General features: G+C 41.6%; 1 protein-coding gene across 5 annotated transcripts in view; it reads right to left on the bottom strand.

Annotated features, from left to right (window-relative positions):
• Positions 1-21433, bottom strand: part of CSNK1G1 (casein kinase 1 gamma 1) — a 255154-nt gene that overhangs the window by 14814 nt on the left and 218907 nt on the right. For 4 of the 5 annotated variants that reach the window (XM_033919970.1, XM_033919969.1, XM_033919968.1 and 1 more), the window contains 2 exons: positions 18612-18716; positions 10371-10477 (listed from right to left, as the gene is read on the bottom strand). In XM_033919970.1, the coding sequence (XP_033775861.1) occupies positions 10371-10477; positions 18612-18716 (212 nt within the window). The remainder of the gene's footprint in view (positions 1-10370; positions 10478-18611; positions 18717-21433) is intronic. The other variant, XM_033919974.1, reaches the window with a different exon arrangement.

Below are 21433 nucleotides of genomic sequence, written 5' to 3'. Positions count from 1 at the left end.
ACAAATCTCCAGGCCCAGACAGAATCCACCCAAGAATACTGAAAGAGCTCAGGGACGAAATAGCAGAGTTACTGCAGCTGATTTGTAATCTATCCTTGAGAACAGGGGTAATCCCGGAGGACTGGAGGATAGAAAATGTTACACCTATCTTCAAAACAGGATTGAGAGGCTACCCGGGGAACTACAGACCAGTGAGCTTAACCTTAGTTCCGGGGAAGATGGCCGAATCATTGATCAAGGAAAGTATCAGTGAACACATAGAAAAAAATAATCTGTTAAGAACAAGCCAGCATGGTTTCTGTAAAAGAAGATCATGCCAAACGAACCTACTGCATTTCTTTGAGGGGATAAGTGAACAACTGGACAAAGGAGACCCTATAGACATCGTATATCTGGACTTCCAAAAAGCTTTCAACAAAGTATCCCACGAGCGCCTACTAAAGAAGCTGTGGAGCCACGGGGTGGAAGGGGACGTGCACAGATGGGTCAAAAATTGGCTGGCGGACAGGAAGCAGAGGGTAGGAGTAAAGGGACACTACTCTGACTGGAAAGAGGTCAAGAGTGGTGTCCCACAGGGGTCAGTGCTGGGGCCGTTGCTGTTCAATATATTCATTAATGACCTGGAAACGGGGATGAAATGCGAAGTTATAAAATTCGCAGACGACACAAAACTCTCCAGTAGGGTCAGAACTGTTGAAGAATGTAAAGAACTACAAAGTGACCTGAACAAGCTGGGTGAGTGGGCAAAAAGATGGCAGATGAGCTTCAATGTAGAGAAATGTAAAGTCTTGCACATAGGGAAAGGGAACCCGATGTACAGCTATTACGATGGGAGGGAGGGTACTGGGGGAAGGCAACCTAGAAAAGGACTTGGGGGTATTGGTGGATACTACGATAAAGCCAGCGGCACAATGTGCAGCGGCCTCAAAAAAGGCGAACAGAATGTTGGGCATTATCAAAAAAGGTATCACTACCAGAACGAAAGAAGTTATCCTGCCGCTGTATCAAGCGATGGTGCGCCCGCATCTGGAGTACTGCGTCCAATACTGGTTGCCGCACCTTAAGAAGGATGTGGCAATGCTCGAGAGGGTCCAGAGAAGAGCAACAAAGATGATTAAGGGCATGGAAAACCTTGCATATACCGAAAGGCTAGAGAAGATGGGGCTCTTTACCCTGGAAAAGCGGAGACTTAGAGGAGACATGATAGAGACTTATAAAATCATGAAAGGCATGGAGAAGGTGGAGAGAGACAGATTCTTCAGGCTAGTGGGGACATGAAAAACAAGACGGCATTCAGAAAAACTGAAAGTAGACAGATTCAAGATGAATGCTAGGAAGTTCTTCTTCACTGGTGGACACCTGGAATGCACTTCCAAGAGAGGTGATAGGACAAAGTACAATGTTGGGTTTCAAAAAGGGCTTGGATGACTTCTTGAAGGAGAAAGGGATTACAGGGTATGGATAGAGGGTTACTAGGGCACAAACAATGTAGGTGATGGGAACTTAAAGGTCAAGGACCTGGGGGGCCACCACAGGGAGCAATGTTTATGTTCTTATGAGATGGCGCACTGCCCACTGACACAAGTAGGCGGAGCTGAGAAGCTGTAGAACAGGACTGCCCAAGTTCGGTCCTCGAGATCTACTGGCAGGCCAGGTTTTCAGGATATCTACGATGAATATGCATGAGAGAGAGATTTGCATACCAAGAAGGCAGTGCAAGCAAATCTCTCTCATGCATATTCATTGTGGATATCCTGAAAACCTGGCCTGCCAGTAGATCTCGAGAACCGGACTTGGGCAGCCCTGTTGTAGAAGATTCCTTCTCCAAAAAGTTGTGGGTAGAGGTGAACAACCACTGGTCAAGACTCGCGTCTCTTTTGCACTGGAAGTGATGATATTCTAAGAATGCTATTTAAAAAAAACCAACCTTGACCAACAATACTGTATGATATAATATTTCTTCCAGTTTCGATTATCTGTCAATGTGTGTGCCTGCACTATGACTTCCGGGCCACACTGAAATGCATTTCTTCACAAGAAACCATCTCCTAAGCAATAGTTCCTCAATGGAGCAGTAAGTGAAATTTAAAAGGGAAAAAATAAGCCTGATACCTTTTAGCCAGTGCACTGATCAGAATATCTAGTATCTTATTAATAACGAAGACTGTGGGAATATCCACTAGAAATTTTACACCCAATGTCATGCCTCAAAAAGATAAAAAAAATATATAGTTTTCACGGCTTACTAAGCCAAACAGGAAGACTGCAGTTTTAATCTAAATGCAGCATATCAGATTCTCATCAGTTATTGAGTGTATGCATATATAATTTGTTTCTTTAAAGCTGCATTTACAGAGAATCATTTTTTCTTTGAATTCCCAGTCAAGTCTGGTACACTCTCTTTTGTGCGGACTGGACAGGGGACTCACCACAAGTTGAGCATTTTCACGCAGCTACAGAGTGTGTGTAAAGAGAAAAGACAGAGAGAGAGAGAGTGAGAGATATTAATACACAGAGATGAAGCAGAAGCATGGCCATGCAAACATGCAGAAAACATCTGTGTTAGAACAAAACCTTCTACCTGAAAATATTGCTTAACATATCCCAAACACCTGGTTTGGTGCACCTCATGTCTCCAACAGCATTTTATTTCTGGCTTCAGATTAATGACCCATCTAACAAACATTACAGGCTTGATTTAACAGGATGCCTATGTGAGAATTTCAAAGACACCCAACTTATAAAGGCAATATAGGCACACAGAACCAGCATCTGTAGCATGCAAATGCACACGTTTACACCTGCTCTCCCCCCCCAAACAAAAAGTATAAATTTGTACATGCATGCTGCACATGTGTACACATATTTTATGAAATGTGCAGTAGGAGCAGCGCAGAGCATTCGGTGTGCTGGCCTGTGCTGCGGACCGCTTCTGCAGTTTTGTAAAAGTGGGGGGTTATTTTACTTTGAACCCATCCTCTTGCTAAAGATCTAGCCCATGCCCTTTTGAATTCCGTCACTGCTTACAAATCTGAGTCAGTCTGGGGGAAAAAAGATACAGTATTCAAGTCCAAGTTAAAACCCCACCTCTTCAAGAGTTCTTTCAATTCCTAACTCCTTACCTTGGGTTCTGCATCCCCTACCCTATATGTCATGTCTATCTGTCCAAATTAGATGGTAAGCTCTTTCAAGAAGGGACCGTCTATTAAATGTCAAAATGTACAGCGCTGCGTATGCCTTTCAGCCTATATAAGTGATAAATAGTAGTAGTGTGTACATCAATACCACTTCAACCTTGCCCAAACCACACCTAGGAACACCTACACAGAGATTGCTTAAAAGCAGATGTACATTTTCTACACAACTCTTTTTGTACATATGTGGGTGTGCACTAGCTTTACACATAGAAAAGGGGTTACAATTTTACAAATCTTATATGGAAAGGGGTAATGAAGTAGTTCTTATATCTTCACCTACTCTAAGGTCTACTTTCCAACACTGGGAATACTGCAAAATATGCTAATCACTACACTTCAGGGTACACTTCTCCCTCTGGATTCGCGGGGGATAGGGGCAGAGCCGGACCCCGAATGGTGAAATGCCGCAAATATCTTCTGGTCCGGCTCTGACCCGCCCCCGCGTCCCCCATATGCAGACCGAGTTCACAATGAATGTCCTGATGGTCAGGACCCAGACACTGAACACACCAATTTATAGGGGTCAGAGCCTGAAATGTTCTGATTACATTGAGTACATTTCTTGAAGCCACTTGGCACCCTCTTTGACATGATTGGGAAAAAACCCAGCTAATGCGGTGAAAAGGCTTTATGGCCTGAGGTCAAATGAAAAGTATACAGAGAAATATTGAAGCTCTCTGGGTCAAATAAGGGCTTCAAAGACCCCCCAAAAATTTGACTGAAACAGCTAATGTGAAGTGAAAAGGCTTGATGGCCTGAGGTCGAATGAAAAGTATACAGAGAAATATTGAAGCTCTCTGGGTCAAATAAGGGCTTCAAAGACCCCCCAAAAATTTGACTGAAACAGCTAATGTGAAGTGAAAAGGCTTGATGGCCTGAGGTCGAATGAAAAGTATACAGAGAAATATTGAAGCTCTCTGGGTCAAATAAGGGCTTCAAAGACCCCCCAAAAATTTGACTGAAACAGCTAATGTGAAGTGAAAAGGCTTGATGGCCTGAGGTCGAATGAAAAGTATACAGAGAAATATTGAAGCTCTCTGGGTCGGATAAGGACTTCAAAGACCCCCCAAAATTGACTGAAATGAATCAAACTCAAGGTTAAAGTGAAACAAAAATGGGAAAAAATGAAGAATTATGAAGAAAATGATAAAAACTAAAATTGGGAAGGCACAAAAAATGACTTTTAAGTTTGACATGTTGAGGAGAAATCAAAAACACAGCTTCTCGGCTCTGTAGAAAACTAAGAATCGAAGGTTCTATGAGCTAATGATGGGCAGGAAGGCATCAGCATACATATGGTATAGGCACTGCCTAACTATTTAAAGTGATAGTGCAGTCCACTCAGCTAGTAAGTCCCTCCCTATCTGTGCTCTTCTCTTCAACTGTCAACTCCAAACTGTCCCTTTTGCCCTGCTGCGCCATATGCTTGGAACAAGCTGCCTGAATCCCTACAGTGGGCTCAGGCTCCGGCAGTGTTCAGGGCTCAGTTAAAAGCCCACCTCTTCAAGAGTGCTTTCAACTCCTAACTCCTCTCACCTTGGGCTCTGCATCCCCAACCCTATATGTCATGTCTGTCCAAGTTAGATTGTAAGCTCTTCTGAGCAGGGACTGTCTATAAAAGTCACTTTCATTTTGGTATGGACAGCAGCACAAGTTGGCTCTCTTATCAGCTGCATTTCTCATGATCTAACCATAAGACTCCTGAGGCAGGCCCTCTTGGGCCGAAACACGATCGTGTCGAGTCAAATACAATAAAGAGAGACTGAGCACCAATTGGTCACCTTTGTTGTGTTTTCTTGCTGTTCACTTGTATGAAGGCAGATTCTGCTGTGGTTCTCCAAAAAGCGTACAGCACTGCATATGCCTTTCAGCGCTATATAAGTGACTAGTTTTTTAGCCTGTTACATTAGAATAGATGTGTAGACTTGGGCATTTCTTTCTTTCTTTCTGTATGTCTGTCTTTCTTTCTCTCTCCCTGGCTCCCTGTCTGTCTGTATTTATTTATTTATTTCTTTGTCTATCCCCCCTGTCCAGTAGGAACCCTTTCCTGCTCCCCCTGTTCAGCAGAAGCCCTTCTCCCTTCTTTTTACCTCCCCCCTGTGCAACAGCAGCATTTCTCTTCCCCTCCCCTTCCCTGGTCTTCCTTCTCCCTATTTCCCTCTGTCTCCCCAAAAGGGTGCTGCTGCAGCATTACCCCCACGGTCTCACACATGCATCGGCAGCGTTTCTCATTTATCCCCCCCCTTCCGGGTCTCACACAGCATTCACAACTCGCTGCTCCTGCTTGCTTCAGTCCTTCGTCACTGCCAGGTCCCACCTACTTTATGTTTCTGCAAAGGCAGGACCCGGCAGCGAGGAAGGCCTGAAGCAAGCAGGAGCAGCAAGTTGAAGCCTCCTTCCCTGCCCTATTTTCCTTCAATGCCGCCCTAGTCAAGAAGCAACTTTGTCCAGTGTTAGAGCTCCAGGGCCAACAGAGCTAACAGTGGCCAACTTTGGCCAGTGTTAGAGCTCCAAGGGCTCTAACACTGTGCTTGCTGGCTTCGCTTCTCCTCCCTACCCCCCCCCCCTCGTCTCCGGTTTCAAAGGAACAGAGTCGAGAAGCCGGCAAGCACAGCGTATTCAGACGTCAGCCTGCGTAGGTACAGCGCCATGGATCACGGACCCACCAACTTTGAAGTGCACATGTGCGCTAAGGGACTTATTATAGCGGATAAGTAGTAGTTCCATGGATGACATCACCCACATGTGAGAATATAATGCCTGCTTGTCCTCAGAGAAAGATGATTTCCTGTTCTGAAAAATAACTGGGGTGTTTTGGGGTGTTTTTTTTGTTTGTTTTTTTTTTGGGGGGGGGTATTCAGTTCTACAGCTTTTCATGCTACTATTTATACTACATGATGATGTAGTCCCGTGATTTTTTCATCCAAAGAACTAAATAACTTAAGTATGTGATCACATGCGATGCTGATGTGCCAAAGAGTATTTGATACTCTTGAGTAGTGCACCCTTCTTCTATGGATGGCTTAAAGGCTCAAGGTACTCCCCCCATCCATGTCCATCATATCCCTTTCCTTTGCTTAGCCGCCCCCCCAAAAAAAAATCTGCATCCAGCACCTCTCCTTCCCTAACCCCTCAAACATAAATTACCTCTTAACTTCCTTTTTGTCAGTCTGCTGTTGCTCCTGCTCTCAGCTAGCCTGCTTGTCATGTCTTACAGTACTCCAGGGCCTGATGCTCAGCTCACCCATGCTAACTCACTTTGCCATGTACCAAACTGCATTTTTTCTGGTGTGCTGACTGCATGGGTTGATGCAATCTCTGCTGTACCAGCAGAGGCGGAGCCTGGGAGAAGGGCAGAGTCAGGGGTAGAGAACTGGAGCGAGTGGAGTGACGGGGCTGATGCTGATAAGTGCACTATGATGTCTATTGTTAGGGGCCAAGCTGTCTGCCCATCCCCCCTAGGAGGGCTGCCTGAAGAGTACACAGGATGACCAATCCCTGCCCCGGTCTGGACCACAGAGATCAGGTCAGCTACTCCTGCTACTCTCCAGTGCAGGACTAAGCAAGCACACAGCCTAACAGTTTATGGGTTTCTAGTACTACCTAGAACATGTTTATGGGTTGCAATAGAGAGGTCCCAAACTAAGGCAATGCATTTGTACTTTATCCCCACGGGCTGAATATTTATTTACAGCTTTTGGTTTATTCAGTTACTTCTCTGTTGTATGCAAATATCCAGCAATCAAGCTAAGATTTAAGGGCACTTGGTCAGTGGCCTTCAACTACATCTAAGCCAGAAATCAAATCTTTATGGATAGACAGCTAATAGCTTGAACTGCCTGGAATTAAATATTAAAGATAACGTTGGAGGAGGAAGTAAGTTTCATTAACAAATCAATGAGATCTGGGCACCTACCAAAGATCGAATGAACTTAGATTACACCTGGATTCTATTCCCTCTGGAATTACCCCACCCCCTCAGTATCTGCTTGGACCTTAAAACATTTGGAGAGCATTGAAGGGAATGTTAAAGCTCAAATGTGCATGAAACTAACCATTTCTGCAAATCAGCATGTTCTAAAAATCTTGGTCACTATACTCATCTAACAGAGACTTTGCTTTTTGCATATGACAGCTAAAAGGCGGGGCAGTTCTAGCAGTATAGGGTTGGTTCTATTCTGAAAAACAATCCTAAGAATAACTTGTAAAGTTCCAACAAGACAAATCATTCCGTCAAGGAAGTGGTGCCAAAATATGTTTACTGTGTAAAGTGTTGCAATATACTGTAGAAGGATTTATTCTTTTCCCTGTTGAGGGCTAATGGTGTTATTGGCATAGACCTAATTGTATATATAAGCTAAGCTAAGCAATAGCATAACATTTAATGGATTTTTTTGTACTCTTTTTAATATAATACCTGAGTAGGGAGTCATTTAAAAAATGGAAAATAAATGACTTAATTGTGACGGTGATCCTCTCCAAATTATAAGGAGTCAGTGTTCCTTCCAGGCCAGGCGTTCTCAATCCAGTCCTTGGGATATACCTAGCCAGTCATATTTTTAGGATATTCAGAATAAGTATGCATGAGGTAGGTTTGAAAGCTCTACCTCCATTGACGCTATATTCCTCCACTGTCTGAAACTATGTACGTTAACTTGTAACCTATCCTGAGCTTTCTGGGAGGAAAGGATATAAATCGAAATAAATAAATACATTGTATGCAACTTATCTCATTCATATTCATTATGGGTATCCTGAAAGCCTGATTAACTAGGTATGTCCTGAGGACTGGGTTGAGAACTGTGTACAACTTACAGCCCTCTCGCATATAGCTTCTATTTATTTGCGCATTTCCCAACCAACATTCTCAGACTTTACAACCTAGGACAATACCAGACTTTAGTGTCTAAGAAAAAATATCAAGTTAATCTAATCATGCATTTTTTAAAATGGGTATAACTTATGGGCAGACTGGATGGACTGATCAGATCTTTATCTGCCGTCATTTACTATGTTACTATGCTTACATCCTTGTGCCTTCCTTCTTCCTTCTGACTCCCCTCCAGCAGGAGTGCTACTATACTTTCCTCAGTTGTAGCCTCTGACAACTAACCGATTCCAGCAGCCTCATGAAAACCCTGCTATTCAAGAAATCCATGAAGACTAACTAACACCATATGAAACATTTCAATCCTCTGAAGCAACCCGCTCTACTCTGGAACACCTGTGAACATGTCCAGAAATCCTCTTCTGTAATCTACCTTGAACCGCAAGGGAATGGCAGAATAAAAATCACTAAAGTAACCTACACTGTTTCAAGTTAATCATAATGTGAGATGTAAGAAGCTTCATGCGTTTCAAAAACTGCAAGTTTCCTAGAGTCATTGGACAATAAAGTGGCTTCATGCCTGAGCACCTTCAGCCAGGGAAGGAGGAGTAGCTAGGACTGGGACCCAAAGGAGGAGATTGATTAGGTAAGGATGACAGAAAAAAGCCAGAGGAAATAAACATGAAAGAAAGGAGCACATAGGATCAGAGGAGGAAGAGCCAGAGGAAAGCAGGACTGAAACCATAGGAGACAGCAGAATCTGGAAAAGGGAACAGGGAGAGAGACAGAATTCACAGAGTAAGGAAGCAAACGGGATAGGAGAGAGGAACAATAAAGACATGAGATGGAAAGAAAGCAAAAGAAACCTTGGGAAGAGGCAAAAGAAATCAAGAGGGAAGAAGAACTTGGGGAGGAGAAATGAGAGAAATCAAATTAGAGAATGACACAGGGGGACAAATTTTCCCCTGTCCCAGCAGGAACTCAATTTTCCTGTCCCTGCAAGTTTTGTCGCTATCCCTGTCCCTTTCCTGTAAGCTCTGCCTTAACCGCATAAGCCTCGAACGCTTATGATTTTAAAGTGCTTGAGGCTTGTGCAGATGAGGACGGAGCTTGCAGGAATGGGGCAGAGAGAGGAAAAGAACTCATAAGGACGGGACGGGAAAATCAGTTCCAGTGGGGATGGGAAAAAATTTGTCCCCATATCATTCTCTAGATCAGATATCAAGAGAAGATGAGCTTGAGAATTAAAATGGTAGAGAGAGATGGAGAAGATGGTAAGAGGTTAGAGACTGAAGGAAGAGAGACAGGAGGATAAAATGTGGGGCACACAGATATTCCCCCCACCCCCCATCTCCCATATACACACAAAATTAGAAGGAATACTGATGAGCAGTTGAATCCTCATTTAAACACCAGTCAAACTACATAGTATCAAATGTATTATTGAACAGCTGAGACACAGAGAGGTCCCTCAGTTTGACTCCCTCATCAGAATAAAATATACTCTACTCTACTTTACTACTACTTTACAAAAAGTTATTGGAACCAGCTAATCAACAGGGCCCTCGCATATATGTCATGCTATATAAAGGCATAAGAACGTGGTGGTGGTGGTAAATAATGGAAGCTATAGTCCTCTTGCACTAAAATGTCATGTGACAAAACTGAATAAGATTCAGAAGGAAGGGATGTAGTTTCTCACATTTTCCTACGTGTTTTAATACTATTAAGATGTGGCTGTCAGGGTGCTTAAGGTTTATTTTGGGAGCAATAGTGAGTATCTGCTGAACATTAACAGGTGAAACGGGCAGCAAGAAATTAATCACATGCAGAATGAGGATCTCCTAACTATACCCCGATACTATTATTCACACATTAGTACATTCCCTGTGAATTAGCTAATATAAATCTTAGTCAGATCATCTTGAAATACTGAACTTAGACAGGTTCAGAGGAAAAAGCAGCCAAACCAAACAGACACAGAACTCTAAAAAAAACTTTGCAAAGGATATTTTTGCAAAATCAAGCTTCCTTCCTGCCACATGATCTGGGCTTATAATCATGATTTAAAGTATTCTTTATCATGTTCTAAAAACCCATTAGTAAAATCTGATTCCTAATGGGGCTACTTTAAAAACATATTTGTAGCTGAAACAAGTAGCTAAAGCCAATTCATGTTTGCAGTCGCTAAGCATTAGGGGTGCAGGATTAAAATATGCAAGCAGCAATGAGTGAAATGCTATGAAAACAAGTATCAGAAAATTCAACATAAATGCAATGAAAAGAGTGCATTACAAGACTGTAAAGAAGCATTCAGAGTGAAGGATCTTGGATAGCAAACATACTTTGCTTCCTCCACCACTTCCACCTCTGCCTGCGCTGTGATTGGTGCATTAGATTGTGCCCCCGTTTGGTCATCAGCGTTGAGCTCCCCATTGGTTGAGCTTACCACCTAAAAAAGCAAATGTGGAGAAAAGCAACAAACAGGAAAACTGTGTTAAAGAAGTGTGGCAGTTCTAACATTCCAACAATTCATCTGTGGCAAGGATTTAAAAAAAAAATTTTTTTTAACTAGAACATGAGATTATTTGTGTTTTCACAGTAGTTTGTATAATTTTAGAAGGCTTTCAGGCATGCACACTAGTATTCCAGGGTTCACAAACCAGTTCTTGGAACATGCCCAGCCAGTTAGGTTTTCCAGATACCTACAATGAATATGTATGAGGTAGATCTGCAAATAAGAATCAGAGCATGCACATTTATCTCATGCATATTCATTCTGGATATCTCATGGACTGGACTGAGAACCTCTGAATTAGAATAACGTGGCTATCTTCAAAACATCATGCCTTACTCCTCATTGAACTACTTCTACTACGGGAATCGGTTTTGGTAAGCTGATTTTCATTTTAATTCAAAATTAATAGTGAGAATTCTAGAAATGTTGTAAATATGTGGGTTTTGTTTTCTATTTTTTAAGTAAAAACACTGTGGACTTCGGAAATGTTAAGGGCTCCTTTTACTAAGCTACGATAGCATTTTTAGCGTGAGCTAAAACCGCGTTACGCGGCTAGAAGTCACGCCAGCTCAATGCTGCAGCAATTCTGCGCGTGCTAAAACTGCTATCACAGCTTAGTAAAAGGAGCCCTAAATTGATAGAGCAATTATCAAAGCCCCTTAACATGGGTAAAAGTGATTTACTTGGGTACGAGGACTTGGCTAAAAGTGCCTTCTTTGGAGCAGCTAAAAATGCACGCAGGCTTCCATAGTGTGCATGCTTTTAACATGGGAGGAAAAACCATTCCTGTGTGCAGTGGCATAGTAAGGAGGGGGCAGTCTGCCCCGGGCACCATCTTGCTCAGAGTGCCAGCACCCCTCCTCTTCCCCAGTATCTTTATCATTTTGGCACGAGCAGCCACCAACTTGCTGCCTGCATCGGCTTTGCCGCTCTCCGACATCACGTATTGGACCCACGCCTAAGAAGTGACGTCAGAGAGCGCGCCACAGCCGACGTGGACAGTAAGTTAGTGGTTATTTGTGCCGAAGTTAAAAAGGTCTGGAGAAGGGACGTGTGGCAGAGGGGGTGGGTAATTGGGCGGGGGAGGGGCCCCACCGCTCTGGCTGTTGCTCACCCTCATTAAGCCATTACCTGTGTGTGAGTTAAACTGATCAACAAAATTGGAAAAATGCACTTGATTTTTCAGTGTACACATTACTCCATCTCTCACACCAGCAACAGGTGAAAAGTGCACAAGAACAGCCATACTGGGTCAGACCAATGGTCTATGTGGCCCAGTTTTCTGTTTCCAGCTGTGGCTAATCCAAGTCATAGTACCTGGCAGAAACTCAAAGAGTAGCAACATTCCATGCTACTGATCCAGGACATGCAGTGGCTTCCCCCAGGTCTGTCTTAATACCAGACCAAGGACTTTTCTTCCAGGAACTTGTCCTAACCTTTCTTAAACCCAGCTATACTAATTATTGTAACCACATCTTCTGGCAATGAGTTCCAGAGCTTAACTATTCTTTTTGAAAGGGTGACAAAAAATCAATCTACTTTTACTCATTCTACATCACTCAGGATTTTATATATAGGGGCTTTGGCACATACTTTGCACTTGATAATTTTCCAAGAGAAACACAGGGTGTGTTAAAAATTTGCATAAAGTATATCAGTTATTTGCAAATCATTCTCATGATATGTATAAAATTATAAAGGAGTTCCTAAGTAATTATTTAACCTTTTTAACAAGCTTTTATTACCATATATCACAGCCCTTTTATCCAAAAGCAGGGTCCAAACAATGGCTTGTCTCCAGAACACTAGTATAATATGCTTTGGCAATAAACTCTACCGTGTTTCTCCGAAAATAAGACCTACCCCGAAAATAAGCCCTAGTATGATTTTTGGGGTAGGTCTTAATATAAGCCTACCTCCAAAAATAAGCCCTAGTCACCGGCAGCAGCGTTCCCCCCACCCCCGACCCATTTCTCCCTCCCATCCGAACCACAAGACAGAAATAAATACCTTATAACAAACCAGCAGTGTCGGCAGCAATCTAAACAGGCTGCTTCATGGCCTTCTATCGCCCGGGCATTCCTCTGCCATGTTGCTGATGACATCATTAGTGATGAGGCAGAGGAACGCCCTGGTGATAGAAGGCCACGAAGCAGCCTGTCTAGATTGCTGCCGACGCTGCCGGTTTGTTATAAGGTATTTATTTCTGTCTCCCGGTTTGGATGGGAGGGAGAGATGGGTTGGTTGGGGGGAAGGGGTGCGGGGTGGGTGCGTGGCAGTGGCGGAGGGAGATAGAAAGATGCTATACAGAGGATGGGAAGGCTAGAAGCTGCAAGGTATGGGAAGGATGGATAGAAGCTGCAAGGGTTCTGCTGCACAAGGGATGGAAGGGAGGGATAGAAAGATACTGCACAAGGGGATGGGTGAGAGGGGAGGAAAGATACTGCACATGTGGAGGAGAGAAAGGAAATAGGAAGAATTGGGGTGGAGGAGAGGAAGAGAGAAATGATCATTGTACATGAAAAAAAATAAGACATCCCCGAAAATAAGACCTAGTGCTATTTTTGGGACCCAAATTAATATAAGACAGTGTCTTATTTTTGGGGAAACACGGTAGTAAAAATCATTCAGAGGGACCTGGATCACTCGGAAATCTGAAAGGAGCTTCTTGAGATTATTTTGGGTATTATTGAATATTGCATTTCTCTTTTAGGGTACCATTATGGGATATGATGCTACACAAATAGGAACATGTTTCTTTTGGTATTTTAATAGGGCTTATTTTCTGGGGGAATGGCCTGAAACACAATTCTACCACATCTTTTCAGACTCCAGTGCAGCATGGGTGTACTGCTCCAGTACCTCCCTTCCAAGAAGACTGCAGGAGAGGATGACGTGAATCAGAGCAGTAGAGATCAGTCACTTCACTCCTTAAATTTCGTCCCTCTGTACTGCCCACTCCTCTGGCTCCACCAGTCCACTTCCTATTTTGGCTTCAAATTAAGCCCTGTATTTTAATGAAACCACCCTTTCAAGCTTGCTTGCAGTGCTTCTATATCCTACAGTATTTTCACTTCCAGCAAAGACAGCCGTTGTTTTGATTTGGCACAGCTTTTTTTTTTTTCTACTGAGTGATCTACCTACAACTACGGTACATCGTGTGCAGGGAAGTGAATATTAGCAAAACCCAAGGCAAAAGAAAACATCAACAGGCTCACATATTAGAGCCATCATAACAAAAAGAACTGTCGTTCTCAAAGATTTCAATCCCTAGCATTTTCCCCCTAAAATCAGATTACAGAATCCCTAAAAGTCATTGCTAAACTACAATCAAGGCTCTGTGTATATGATTTTCTGTATTGTTGTAGTTTTATAGTTTTTAAATAAAGTTTTTATTGTAATTTCAAGTTGTGAGTTTAGCATATCATCAAACCATATTGGTACTGGATTGAAAGGTGGTTTATTGAGTATATTAAACTACCGATAATCACTAATAAAATAAAGATAATCTGGCACCACAATGATAGCTCATGCCTTCTCTATTTATGAAAGGAAACATTCTACATTATGGTTTCCTATAGTGAGGAGTATACTTGGATGATCAATCTTTATCTTCTTATTTAGACACATTCAACCAACACAGAAACTGGCACACACCAATGTCTATTATTTATCCATTACTGTAGTTTACTGACTTACTTTCAAGGGCCATAGGGTAGGAAAGTTATACTAGTAAGGGTGAGGCAGGATGCCAAAGGGCCCTGTTTACAAAGCCAAGGTAGTGAATCTCCTGTGGCAAATTCACCAAAGCCCATAGGAATAGAATTGGCTGCAGACGAACTGCTACCACGGCTTTGTAAAAGGGGCCCCAAATCAGCATTAGTACTTGCAATTTGGGAAAAGGGTATGCTAAGGATTGCAGCAATCTGATGCGAGAGAGAAAATCTTTTCTTCCAATGAGGCTTAAGGCAAAAAAAGGGCCCCTTGTCAGGCTCTGGTTTTTCATTTTGGGGAAAAAAAACTGTAGCTGTGGATGTCGCATCTTTTGGTTATTTGAAGGTGATGGGGGTTTATCCTCTTGTTTACCAGTACCCATATGGAAGTTTTTCTCACAATTTTCTGGATTTCAGACTGTTCTCTCTTTATATATTTTTGGAAGAGACTATGTCCCTGGGCTTACCCAAAGCTATATTTCTACTACTACTAACCCCCTCTTTTACTAAGGTGCGCTATGCTTTTTAGTGTACGCTAATCATGCGCTAAACGCTAACACATTCATGTTATCCTATGGGCGTTAGCGGTTAGCGCACATGTTGATTTAGCGCGCGCTAAAACGCTTAGCATACCTTAGTAAAAGGGCCTAAATCGTTACTTCTTACCACATGTAAATTTAACTTTTCATATGTTGTTTAAAACAATGTAAAATTTATTTTTGTTGGACACCATTTTTTTTTTTTTTTTTTTAATTGCATAAGATAAACCATATCAACCACATTTTATAGCCAACACAATTTTATTCTCAACTTGATTTTTGAAAGGCCTTCAGCACTAGGAGGTTACTGTGAAATTATTTTCCTACAGAACTGTGTTTTCTGGATCATGAAACACCAAGTTTTAACACTTTAAAAGTATACATGGCCAGTAAAATTTAGTTGTCTAGAAATGCAAATATTTTCAGTGACAGAAATTATGACAGCTGTAACAATTAATAGGTAAATTTTTATATAAAGCATCCAAACCAGGAAATATAATCTAAGATGAAAGAGAAAATGAGGGGGGAAAAAAGAGAAGGTTAAGGGAGAAAACCCCCTGAGAAAGAGCTGGAAACAACTAGAATAATTCATTCAATTCTAGAAGGAAAGATTATATTTGTAAGGCTGCAAATTTAATAGTTTTATTGTGATGTCTATTATTGATGCTTTTTATTTGTTGTGAACCGCTTAATATCTTTCAGAGATATGCAATATAAAAGATGATAAATAAAATTCCAACATTTCTGACTTGAGCTTGGCAGGTGCAGAGACGTGGGCAGACCCACAGGGGACTTCACACAAATAAAAATCTACCCAAAAGCAAGACCGATATAAGGAATCACACCAATTGCAATTATATACTGACCCAATCTGTGTTTAGACTAGTGCAACACAAGTGTGAAATGGCATGGGAAATACATGTGGAGTTGCAGCATTCACTTTTTAAATTGTGAAGGTGCCACAGGATCTCAATAATCTGTTCCGAAAATAAGACCTATCCTGAAAATAAGCCCTAACATGAATTTTAAAGATGCTCCTAATATAAGCCCTACCTATGACCAACCCCCAACCCCCCCCCCAAATATCCCCCAACACTCCCTTACTCCATCCCTGTCACTAGTGCTGCCTGATTTGCTGAAAAAATGGGATTCGTCAATTCAGCAACCCCCACCCCTGCTGCTTTAGGAGGGCCTTGGAGTGGAGGTATGTCAGTCTCACGGTGGGAGGGTCATGGGGTTCTGCTGCACAAGGGGATGGGTGAGAGGGGAGGAATGATGCTGCACATGGGGGGTGGGGGAGAAAGGAAAGAGGAAGAATTGGGGTGGAGGAGAAGAAGGGAGAGATGATTGTTGTACATGAAAAAAATAAGACATCCTCAAAAATAAGCCCTAGTGTATTTTTTGGACCCCAAATTAATATAAGACACTGTCTTATTTTGGGGGAAACACGGTACTACCAAGTGGGGGCTTGAACAAAAGTTAACCCAGGAGCTCACAAAGAGTGTCCTAACTATGACACCAGGTAGTAGTAACCTGCAGCAAATTTATGCTACAGATAAATAATTCAGTCAAAAAATACTTGGGGGCCAATGAACTCAACAATACTTATGTGTTGAGTGACTAAAAGTGATTGATACAATTTTGAAAATAGTCACTCTGTAGAATGATTGAAGTAATCTATATATGATTCTTATTCACTCCGAATCGAACTCTGCTCAGAGACATGAAGGCAGTTACCACCGCCTCACCACCCAATCATTGCAGTGTTCAATATGGGTCAAAACTGTTACTAATTGTTGTTACTTAAGCTGTTACTTATACTTTAAGATATTAAGAATATCTTTCAAATATAAGCTTTATCAATGTCTCTGGTTCCGACGTGCCACGTTTCGACTACTGCTTCAGGGAACCGATAGTTAAATTCAATGTTTTGAAAAAGGATGTTGTCTCAAAATCTTTGTATAAAGTCACTTTTTCACTCGCGGTTGGAGCATGGAGAGGAATTAAACCGCGAGTGAAAAAGTGACTTTATACAAAGATTTTGAGACAACGTCTTTTTTCAAAACACTGAATTTAACTATCGGTTCCCTGAAGCAGTAGTCGAAACGTGGCACGTCAGAGACATTGATAAAGCTAAGTCTCTTATATTTGAAAGATATTCTTAAGCTCTTAAAGTATAAGTAGCAGCTTAAGTAACAACAATAGTAACAGTTTTGACCCATATTGAACACTGCAATGATTGAGTGGTGAGGCAGTGGTAACTGCCTTCATGACTCTGAGCAGAGTTCGTTTCGGAGTGAATAAGAATCATATATAGATTACTTCAATCATTCTATAGAGTGACTATTTTCAAAATTGTACATATAAATAATTAGCATCATAGACCCGAAAGTCACACCCCCTTTGCATCAGGGATTGATTAGGGCTCAGTTAGCAAGAGTTGCTGAAGGCTAATCAATCTACTTGCTATTAAATCTCTTGCATAAAGAATCTTTACTGCCTATTTTCTCGGCTCCAGGGCAGCAGTTCACTACCAGTTTTTGTTTCAGGTATTTGGCCTATTTTTTTTGATTCCAGTACCAGGCTTGCAGTTCCGGTTCGTTTTCAGCCCTTGCTCCAGTCTGGTAACCTGAACTCCAATTCTAATCTCAGGCCCACAATTCTGGTTCACTTCCAGTCCCTGCTCTAGCTATGTTACCAGTCTGACGACTCCGATTCAGGTCTGCAGTCACCCACTGAATCCTATTCTGCTCAGGGTTGTGGGTTTAAAAAAAAAATAAAAAAAAATCTACAAGCTCCAAATCCAGTTCTGTAGCAGCTGTTGCTGCTTCTAAAATTGCAAAACCAAGCCTTTGTCTGCCCCATAAGCACCTCAAAGGCAGTAACCTGAAACAAGAAGCACTTTTTATAGGGCATCAATTTACCGTACTTGAAATCTGTATTTCTTATCCCTATTCAAGCCATTCTCACTGTGGAATGCAACATGTTTGCCACAGAAATATCCCTTCATCTTAAGGGAATTAGTGGAAGCTCTGTTTGTGTAATACTGTGATCAAATCAAAATCCAATACTGCAAAATGGTAATTTAACAGCACAAGCAAGCAAAGGGAGCAGCCATATTTAATGTAAAGTCAAAGTAACTTCCCATTAAAAAATATAATTAAGTTTGCCAAAAGAAAAAGTTTAGGGAGTCAGGAAAACTTGGAGGACTTATGATATTTATTTATGTATGTATATTTTATATCTTCATTTATTTGGAGGGTGTTGAATATATGCTTTGCAGAAAATACCAGCTACAAATATTATTTAGTTTATGGCACTTATTGCCTCAAGAGAACAGAAAAGTATGTGCCATTTTGCCAAGAACAATACAACTGTTGCTACATGGCCCATGAACAAAATTTGAATGTGTGTGAAAAATGTATACGTTCAAATTTAACCCATGGAAGCAATCCCTGCTACAAATAAACCTCATTAGAGTCCTAGAAGGCCAAGAAAGTATCATGAACAATAGTTGGTCTGAGAGAACCACAAAGTTAATCAATGTCCCTCAATCAATTAACAACCGTTTATTTCAAATACTGGCAGCTTGGCGGAACATGTTACAAGGTGTTCCATATTTTGTTGCAATTCAAAAGCCACTTTACTAAAAGCTACAATACAATGATGTGTTCTAATGCACAAGCCATTTTTTGTGGAAAGAGGGGGGGAAAAAAAAAGCCTTCAAACATTGATGCTACCTTAGAAATCTGATTAAACATTGAAGTAGTTTGTGTCTGCTAATAAAGCTGCACAGCTCAGAAAGGATTGCAATACCTGTACTGATCCCCCATGCCGATCTGCAGCCAAGTGAGATGTCAGGTAAGACGTATTTGTCTGTCGGCTGGGCTGCATCTCCCAGGCTCCTCGACGTTCTGTGGTCTGCTCAGGCATTAAGGAAGCATGAGAGCAAGGTAAGCACAGGTAGATGCAACAGAATAAAGCAATGAAAAAAAAACTACTGTGTTAGTAAAAGGATTATCTAAGAAAGAGAGAGCAAAGCAAACACAAAGTATTAATAAAGCTTGTTAAAACAAATAAAATAAAATAAAACAAAGAGCTTGGTGTACATTCGTTCCTCTTCCCCATCCATAGAGAAACCCTAGCCTTAGGTAATACAGAAGGTCACAGCCAGTCCTTTATTTCATTCTTTTATGACCATCTCCTCAAGCAGCTAGTCATGTACCCCTTCCTCTCACCAAACATACACTTCCATATTTCTTACTGAAGACATCACTATAAATCTCAGGTGGTTTTTCCACCCCTCCATGACCAAAAGAGAAAAGCATTAGTAAGACTCCAGGAGCACTGGAATCTGTAGTGCAATCGCTGAAACATGTCAGTATCTCACCCTGCACATCAAGATCCAAGAGCAGGACTGAACATCTGTATATGGGAAGGGGGGGAGGGAAGAAGAGTTAATGTCTTGCCACTCCCAACTCAATGGGAAATGATCATGTACTGAATATAGCCGAAGGAAGAGGAATAAACTTCTTGCTATTAAAAATATGCACACAAACTACCACTCCCCCCTCTATACTGTTAGTCAAGTGATGTACAGAAAATGTATTTGAAATGAATGAAACCTATAGGTTTATTTCAGTTAAATTAAATATATTGCTGTAGAATGCTATAACCTCTCCATTTTAATATAACTAAGCAGGTGCTGTTTTATCCACAAAATCCTAGTGGAGAAAAAAAATACTAAGCAAAAAAACAAGAGAGTCCTTTTCTGTCTATATATTGCACATTAGATAATGACACGGGGATCATTTACCGCGGTACACTGTGGTCACCGCAGTAAATCTGCAGTAATGGGGACAAGACCTTTCACTGCCCCGTGGAAGCGGTGAAAAGTCTTGCTCCTGTGGTAAAAAAAAATTGTGCCCGTGTCACACTCGGCATCCCCTCACCAGCTCCTCTTGGGCCTATTTTACCTTCAGGAGCCAGCTATGCCATGATGAAGACAGAAGGAAACCAAAGCCTGAGACCAATGTGATTTGAAGAATAAAATTACCAGACAACAAAAGGTAGGAAAAAAAAAATTATTTTATATTTTGTGATTAGAATATTTCAGATTTGAAATATGTATCCTGCTAGAGCTGGTATTAGACATAACTGGGGGCCGCAAAGCTCAAGCTATGCTTCTTTAGCTTCCAGCTGGCTTAGGGCTCTCTCTCTGACCAGGGGGCAGTTGCCCTAGTTGCTCTCCCCTAACACTATTCCTGCCATGTGTGACTGAAGCTTGATTTTTCTATGTAGCATTCTGTAGTAATTTGGTTTGTTCAGTTTTCACAATAGTGAAGAGGATATTTGTGAAAGGGAGGGGAGACGGGTTTTGTTGATCCTTGCTCTGTATTATTTGTGTTTATAAAATGACAATTGAACAGAATAGTCTCTTTTTATACTTTAAGAAAATAAGTTCAGTATAAAATCGTAACTATTCGAGGCTTGTGCGGGTGGGATCTGACAGTTTGCAGGGTGGGGACTGAGCTCGTGGGGACAGGGCAGGGATAAGCTCATAGGGACGGGAATGGTGATAAATTTGTTCCCCATGTCATTCTCTATTGCACATCACTGCAGGAAATCTACTAAAAAATCTGCAGTGCCAATCCATAAAAATTATAGAAAGGACATCAAAAATATGCGCTCGTTGACTGGATAACAATGATTTGGAAAGGATTTAATTCAGGGGTGTCCAATGTCGGTCCTCGAGGGCCGCAGTCCAGTCGGATTTTCAGGATTTCCCCAATGAATATACATGAGGTCTATTTGCATGCACTGCTTTCATTGTATGCTAATAGATCTCATGCATATTCATTGGGGAAATCCTGAAAACCCGACTGGATTGCGGCCCTCGAGGACCGACATTGGACACCCCTGATTTAATTGTACTTTGGAGCCTATTGTCATTTCACCTTTTCAAACTTACTTTTTCAATTTTTTTATTAGCAAAATTTCTGTAAGATTATATAACTTGACATACAATTACATGAAATATCCTTCTTACAAATCCAAAAGAAACAAATGCTCATTTCAAATCCATGTAATGGGAGATATCTACCAGTACACTGCTAGGAACAAACAGTAAAGGTAAAATATAAAGGAAAAAAAAAATCTAAGTCAGGTCAATCATAAAACTGAACTTTTTTATCCTTCCTCAAAAGAAAAAAAATTTAAAAGACACATCACTTGCAGTCTGATTTCTCCTTCACTGGTTTCCCAATGAGGAAATTCTTAAGCTGCAAAGGATCCAAACACATACACTTCTCACTCCCGATTTGCAGTTTTAGCTCTTGCGATTTCAATTATTCACGATTTCCTAAAACCAGAATCACCCCTACCTGGACCTCCCCGGACCTTACCTGGTGGTCTAGCGGTTTTTCGGGACAGGAGTGATCTTCCAACGCTCCTGCCCCGTGCTGATCACTCATCCAAAATGGCTGCTGTGAATGCCTATCGTAGTCTCGAGACTATGGGAACTCACGGCAGCCATTTTGGATGAGTGATCTGCACAGGCAGGAGTGCAGGAAGATTGCTCCTGCCCCAAAAGACTTCTAGACCACCAGATAAGGTCTGGGATGCCGGGGGGAAGGCAG

This window comes from Geotrypetes seraphini, chromosome 14, assembly GCF_902459505.1.
Source record: "Geotrypetes seraphini chromosome 14, aGeoSer1.1, whole genome shotgun sequence".
Taxonomy (NCBI): domain Eukaryota; kingdom Metazoa; phylum Chordata; class Amphibia; order Gymnophiona; family Dermophiidae; genus Geotrypetes; species Geotrypetes seraphini.
This window is presented reverse-complemented; position numbering and strand designations above follow the sequence as displayed.